The 7,831-nt window shown below is 35.6% G+C and overlaps 1 protein-coding gene across 1 annotated transcript; it reads right to left on the bottom strand.

Annotated features, from left to right (window-relative positions):
• Positions 1–1,240: 1,240 nt before the first annotated feature.
• On the bottom strand, positions 1,241–6,045 carry LOC106477676 (sex peptide receptor-like). The gene is made up of 2 exons (XM_022381176.1): positions 5,911–6,045; positions 1,241–4,333 (listed from the first exon to the last, which is right to left on the bottom strand). The coding sequence occupies exon 2, from the start codon at positions 3,603–3,605 to the stop codon at positions 2,448–2,450; it is 1,158 nt and encodes a 385-aa protein (XP_022236884.1). The 5' UTR covers positions 3,606–4,333; positions 5,911–6,045; the 3' UTR covers positions 1,241–2,447.
• Between the last annotated feature and the right edge of the window lie 1,786 nt (positions 6,046–7,831).

Here is a 7,831-nt window from a genome sequence, read left to right as displayed (position 1 = left end):
AGTCGTTATGGTGTATTCAGTGGAAGGTAGCCAGTCCTGGTGGTGTATTCAGTGGAAGGTAGCCAGTCGTTATGGTGTATTCAGTGAGAGGTAGCCTGTCCTGGTGGTGTATTCAGTGAAAGGTAGCCAAGTCGTTATGGTGTATTCAGTGAGAGGTAGCCAAGTCGTTATGGTGTATTCAGTGAAAGGTAGCCAGTCCTAATTGTGTATTCATTGAGATGTAGCCAAGTCGTTATGGTGTATTCAGTGACAGGTAACTAGTCGTTATGGTGTATTCAGTGAGAGGTAGCCAAGTCGTTATGGTGTATTCAGTGGAAGGTAGCCAGTCCTAATTGTGTATTCAGTGAGAGGTAGCCAAGTCGTTATGGTGTATTCAGTGAGAGGTAGCCAAGTCGTTATGGTGTATTCAGTGAGAGGTAGCCAAGTCGTTATGGTGTATTCAGTGGAAGGTAACTAGTCGTTATGGTATATTCAGTGAGAGGTAGCCAAGTCGTTATGGTGTATTCAGGTATTGCTTTTGTCACTCAGCGCAATAGGGTTCGGTGCGCACGATGTGTCTGTAAAGTGGTTCTTGGGACTTACAAGTCCTTCCATTTGATCTGGATGTTAAGACTGGACAGTGGTTGAAGGTGGAATTTGATCACTTATGGTACACGGTATATGAAATTTAACATTTTACAGGCGAATGTGTTGTGAACAACATAAAAACGGTTTTCTGGTAATTTTTTTATTATGTTTAAGATATGTGATATATACTTAATACACAATTTTATGTTTGTTTGTTTTGAATTTCGCGCAAAGCTACACGAGGGCTATCTGTGCTAGCTGTCCCTAATTTAGCAGTGTAAGACTAGAGGGAAGGCAGCTAGTCATCACCACCCACCGCCAGATCTTGGGCTACTCTTTTTACCAACGAATAGTGGGATTGACCGTCAAATTATAACGCCCCCACGGCTGAAAGGGCGAGCATGTTTGGTGGGACGGGGATTCGAACCCGCGACCCTCAGATTGCGAGTCGAGCGTCTTATCCACCTGGCCATGCCGGGCCCACAATTTTATGAATTTTTCCTTGATACATCAGAGTTTTGTTGTTTCATTTTATATTTAACATGTTCCAAAATATATTTTCTCTCAGTTAAGCTTTAGGAAATAATACACAATTTCATGTCAAAGAATTAAATATTCATTTATTTTATATTGCAATTTTAACGGTTGCCAGTTTTTAAAACCAAAAAAAAATAAAAAAAAATACATTTCACAGACTATGTTTTACTTTCTCTTTGAGCGGAAATAAATTTCCAAATGACGGAAATTGAAAACTCACGATTAATTAATGCTAATATGAAATTGCTAATAACCCGCATTGTTATTCATTTCATCTGTCGTCGAAAAAACGTTAGGGGTAAAGTAACACTTATGTATATTATAATAATAATAATACTTGTCTCTAGACCACGTCATGTATTGGTTTATAAGGCAAATCAATAGAAAAGCGCATGTTTCAAATTATATAAATCTCTGAAAAAAGTGAAATTTTGGTATAAGCAAAGAGTGAATGGAGAAGCTGGATAACGAATAAACGTTAAAACAGATCGGTAATAACGGTGTACAGTTTAATATTCAGTGCACGTACAGTACTGAGTGATCAAAATCAAAATTCTACACGTTCTATCTCCACAGAAATAGATCAAAGGTGGCGCTCTTAATACTTGGAATATATATATATATATTATAACAAGACAAATATTATTAAATATACAGCAAAGAATAGGCTAATATAACAAGATACGTTATCGAACAACAAAATAACATTTAATCTACTTCACGGAGTTAATTAGTGAATAACCGGTATGTAATAACACTGAATAATAACCCTCTGTAACAGACCTAAGAGGTTTTATAGCCCCAAGCACTGAACTCCATTACTCCAGTGGTATTGTCTTTCTACAAAAACACGAACATTAGATAACAAGTACTACTTTTCACCTGAACCACGAAGCAGAATCCAGTGCAAATAAACCCTCTCAGGCTCTGTAACAGTTGATTACGTCAACCTGTGTTCATAATTTACCTATCCACTTTTTAAAACAAAATCTGTGTTAAAATTCTGTTACAACAGCACATCTTCAGACATCTTCGACTCCTTGCCACAACGAGATATCTATGTCTATTGAACGGTAGCATCAAATAGAAGGCCCTCAGGTCAAGATGAAAATGAAACGTTGGTAGTAGCTAGTATCAACTTAACCTTTATGGCTTTAAGGGTTGTTGTTGTTTTTTCGGGGGGTGGTCAACGATTTAAGAATATGCCGAATCTGGTAGTAGCACAAGAAGTTTATCACTGTAATGAAGATTTATAATCCCCACTTATTCTTCAATAACAATATGTCGCAGGCTAAGCTCAATCAATACAAGTTTCACATCAGCATTTGATTCATATTTGACTTCTACACACAAGTAGTAGCGAAAGTAGTGGGTTCGTTGGGTACAGACATCCATTTTGACACAATTTTTGGAGTGAAAAGTTCGGCAAAAGTCTTACGAAACAGTCTACTCATAGAACAATACAGAACAAAGTTCACGCCACTGTTGATCAACGCCAGCATGTCCATTACCTCTCCAAAGTTGAGGTAGACATTGAAGAAAAATGGCTTGCCGAGAATACCACTCAACAAGGCGAGGATTCCGGAGGGAAACTCGGTGATAAGAAAGAGCAGGAGTACGGCCAATAGCATCCTGGTAGTACGATCTGAGGATTTATCGCTGCTGGCTCGATTTTTCAACCTTTTTTTGCGCACATCCGCCTCGTAAAGAACACGTATGAGTCCAACGCTGAGTCCGGTGAGAAGAACGCAAGGTACTAGCTTCGTCAAGACGCTAAACACCCAGAAATTGGTCTTTTCCAGGAAACGGTTATTTCTGGTGGCGATCGCGCTAAAGTTCACTTTGTACTGTAGCGTGTCCTTCTGTTCCTCCGATATGGTAAATGTCAGATACATTGGTATACAAAACAATGCGCATGTTACGTACGTAGAAATGATGGCACATTCTGCCCTGGGCATCGTACACCACTTCTTGCTGTTGGCAGGGAAACTGACAGACAAGAACCTCCAGATGGCTAACGTCACCGTCAGCCAGATAGAGATGGTGTGACACACAACGGTAAAATGTGCATGAAAAAGTGTGAAAACGGCCCAAGCGTACGAATACTTATCTTCTTCCTGTTGGTAGGAGTGAATATGAGTATGAATGGTAAATGGGACGTAGGACGCCATAACAAACATGTCGGCTACAGCCAAACCCGTTAGTATAGCGTTAGTTGGAGACACCATGTTGTTTCTAGTTAAAACTATAATGTTTAATATATTGGTCATGATTCCGAAGATACAAATTATGAGACTCAAATATCCATGAACTGGAATGTATCGAGCCTTAAAGGTTTCCAAGTGATCACCGTAGTAGGGTTTAACGGTTTCTTCGTCTGGCTGGCTAGGCCAGGGAAGAGTTTCGTTCGAGTAGACGGTATTATTGAGGTAAGCCAACAAATAAATTAAATCGGAATTATTGATCTGATATACCATTTTCAACAGTTCGTTTGCATTCATTCACTTGCCATGAACATGAAATTATTTAATTCAAAGTTGCAAAGCTGTGATAAATGTGGTCTAAACTACTTTAAAATATTTAATTAAGATCACACTCGTTTCTGGTAGAAATATGGTTTCCAGCGAACGTACGTGAACAAATTTTTATAGATGGTACACTAAGCCTGTGAATAGTTCAAGAACGCCATGCAGTTCGCTGAGAACAGTTCGCTGAATGCCAACAGTATCAATTTAACAATGTTTTTGTTTCAAGTTCGCTTAGGAATCCTACCAACACATCTGGAGAAAGGCTCTGAAAAATGTTTGATCTAAAATGAAACTTGATTATATTAACGATATATATATATTTATCAGATTTACGAACGTCCGGCGTTTTTTGAGTTGTGAATATGTCCTTCTCAACTAACGGAATTGTTTAAATTTCTACTTGTTGACAAAGCTATACAGCTTCAAATAGCGATTTCTGTCTGGGCTACAAAATAATAGTAATAATAAGCACAATATGGATTGGTCGGATACAAGGAGTCTTAATAGCAGCTATTTTTGAACATTTAATATCTCTTTGTTTGAGCTTATCATTTTGAGTAGTATTATCTAGTAATTACTTGATGACTTTTATCCTATGATTATCCTTCTTTAGAACTTCATCATTGATGACTTTCATACCTCAAGTAGTATCTTGTTGTAGTCACTAAATTTACTCTGCCCAAACTCAGCTGATAAGGAATCTGTGGAAAGTAAAGAAAACATACAGCTATCTCATCAACACTTCTGAATAAAAACACAATTATATAATATTATATTATTAACAAATAAATAAAACTTTAAGTGAAACTCTGTGTATCGACGAGCACTGTATTAACCGTTACTGTTGCTTCAAGCAAGATATATAGAGAGACATCACTACACTAAAATGCAGCATTGATTCTGTGTCACATGTTCTGGTTCATACTCAATGAGATACAGTTTTGATTCTGTGTTACATGTTCTGGTTCGTTCTGGTTCATACCCAGTGAAATACAGCTTGATTCTGTGTTACATGTTCTGGTTCATTCTAAGTGAAATACAGCTTTGATTCTGTGTTACATGTTCTGGTTCATTCTAAGTGAAATACAGCTTTGATTCTGTGTTACTTGTTCTGGTTCATACTAAGTGAAACACAGCTTTGATTCTGTGTTACTTGTTCTGGTTCATACTAAGTGAAATACAGCTTTGATTCTGTATTACATGTTCTGGTTCATTCTAAGTGAAATACAGCTTTGATTCTGTGTTACATGTTCTGGTTCATACTAAGTGAAATTCAGCTTTGATTCTGTGTTACTTGTTCTGGTTCATACTAAGTGAAATACAGCTTTGATTCTGTGTTACTTGTTCTGGTTCATACTAAGTGAAATACAGCTTTGATTCTGTATTACATGTTCTGGTTCGTTCTGTTTCATATACAGTAAAATACAGCTTTGATTCTGTGTTACATGTTCTGGTTAATTCTTCTTCATACTAAGTGAAATACAGATTTTGATTCTGTATTACATGTTCTGGTTCATTCTTGTTCATACTAAGTGAATTACAGCTTTGATTCTTTGTTACATGTTCTGGTTCATTCTTGTTCATACTAAGTGAAATACAACTTTGATTCTGTGTTACATGTTCTGGTTCATACTAAGTGAATTACAGCTTTGATTCTGTATTACATGTTCTGGTCCATTCTTGTTCATACTAAGTGAATTACAGCTTTGATTCTTTGTTACATGTTCTGATTCATTCTCGTTCATACTAAGTGAATTACAACTTTGATTCTGTGTTACATGTTCTGGTTCATTCTGGTTCATATACAGTGAAATACAGATTTTGATTCTGTATTACATGTTCTGGTTCATTCTTGTTCATACTAAGTGAATTACTGCTTTGATTCTGTGTTACATGTTCTGGTTAATTCTTCTTCATACTAAGTGAAATACAGATATTGATTCTGTGTTACATGTTCTGGTTAATTCTGGTTCATACTAAGAAGTATTGATTTTGTTATTAAACATTTTCAAAAGATAGCTTAATGTTTTATCGAATACTTCATTTGAATGCAAAGTAAGAGATTTTCTGCACCCAGGAAAATATGTCTATTTTTATCGTTTCTGGTTATCCTGAAGTAGAATGATAGTTATGTATATGTTTTTGTATATCTGCCCTCTGGTAGAAGACGCGGAGTAAATAAAAATACGTTCTTCGAAAGGAGTTTCAGTTGTATTTAAAGTTGCCCATTAATCAAAACTAGTCTATTTTTGTTATTTGTACCATTCGCCGGCCTTACCTATTCAACTTGCAGTAACGAGTCAGTCATATAGCTATCTCTCACTTCAAGTATTAATGCTTCCTATAAAACTAGGCGAATAAAAAGATTAGTAAACCATACAGAAAAACATAGACTTTATATATGTTGTTAAGGTTAGTATTTTGTAACTGTTTCTACTTTATCGAAGTAAGTTCAACATGTTTGGTTCGTATTTTTACAGTCACAGTCTTCCACGAACAAGATTTTCATCACCCTATTATTACCCTATTATTCATGTTAACCTTAAAATGACTAATATATTTATATATATATATATATATATGGTGATCGTTTGCATAAACATTACACCACACTTATCGTTAATGCTTATATTAATAAATACGATTATTCGCACATAAGTTATGGGTATTGATTTGTTTGTATCATACAAAATATTATTTATAATATCTTATAAAGTTGGATGATTGTTTTTCACAATTTAGCGCTAAAAACCGGTATTCGATACCCGTGGTTGGCACAGCAAAGATGCCCATTATGTGGCTTTACGCTTAACAACAAACAAACACAGAAATCTTCACAGCTTATTCAGAACCCTTAATGTTTTAATATGTCCATATGAAAATATTTTAATTTTAAAGATTGTATTTATTCTTTTTCTTTATATTACGTAGAAATATAACATTTAATTACGTAATATTTAATATGCGTCAAAGTGAAGCCGTTCGTGGACATGAAAATATACGGTGCAATAAGGCTTAGTAAACCATTATATATTAACTTGGATCGCGTATTAACTTCACACTAAATTAAACAAATTCAAATCACACAAACATGGCTTACGTTAGCGGACTTTAAGCAGCTACAGAGGGTATTTTAACCCAAGTCTTATTTCAGCATCGACTAGTCATTACTTATAGTGAAATAATACTCACCCCCGTAAAGTCAAACATTTAGTGTTATATGTATATTTAAAATAGTGCCGCCGTATCCTTGCTCTCGAAATAAAAAAAAAAGCGTAGCAATCCTGATTTATCGATGAGTGACAACTTCTCTTAATATTTAAAGGCTTTGTTATCATATTATCCTTTGCAACGTATTTCGTGTAATCCTGATTTATCGATGAGTGACAACTTCTCTTAATATTTAAAGGCTTTGTTATCATATTATCCTTTGCAACGTATTTCGTGTAATCCTGATTTATCGATGAGTGACAACTTCTCTTAATATTTAAAGGCTTTGTTATCATATTATCCTTTGCAACGTATTTCGTGTAATCTGATTTATCGATGAGTAACAACTTCTCTTAATATTTAAAGGCTTTGTTATCATATTATCCTTTGCAACGTATTTCCTGTAATGTAATTAGGAAGGATTATAAATGAATCGTACATTTGTTTGTTTATTAATTTGCGTACCAGTTTCGCGAACAAAAGAGAATTATCCACAATTAAGTTAAGTTGTTCTACGAGCCTCTCAAAAGTACCATAGCAATGTTACAAAGCTAAAATATGGAGTTTGAATCCCTGGGGTGAACAGGGCGCAAGACAGCTCATTATGTGGCTTTCGCGCTAAACCAAACGAAACCAACCACATTCTGAGGAGTTAGTAATTAATCGCTTCTTGAAATTGTAACATCACTCTTACAGTGTAATAAATCATTGCACAATCACGTAAAGGAATACGATTGACACGAGGAGTCGCTCTATTTTTTTATTTCTTTAATTCTTATACGCTTTGTTTTGTTTTTAATCATGCACAAAGCTACACAAGGGCTATCTGTGCCCTGTCCACCACGGGTATCGAAACCCGGATTCTAGCGTTGTAAGTCCGCAGACGTACAGCTGTGCCACTGGGGGGCCTTCTTATACCCATTCTAACAATAAAATAGTTTCCGATAATCGTAAGGAATTGTATCATTGGACTCATAAAATTTTACCTT

Source organism: Limulus polyphemus, unplaced genomic scaffold (genome assembly GCF_000517525.1).
Source record: "Limulus polyphemus unplaced genomic scaffold, Limulus_polyphemus-2.1.2 Scaffold76952, whole genome shotgun sequence".
NCBI lineage: Eukaryota > Metazoa > Arthropoda > Merostomata > Xiphosura > Limulidae > Limulus > Limulus polyphemus.
This window is presented reverse-complemented; position numbering and strand designations above follow the sequence as displayed.

Excerpts from the sequence above, each read along its gene's own strand:
- LOC106477676 (XM_022381176.1), bottom strand. The coding sequence starts at position 3,605 with ATGAATGCAAACGAACTGTTGAAAATGGTATATCAGATCAATAATTCC.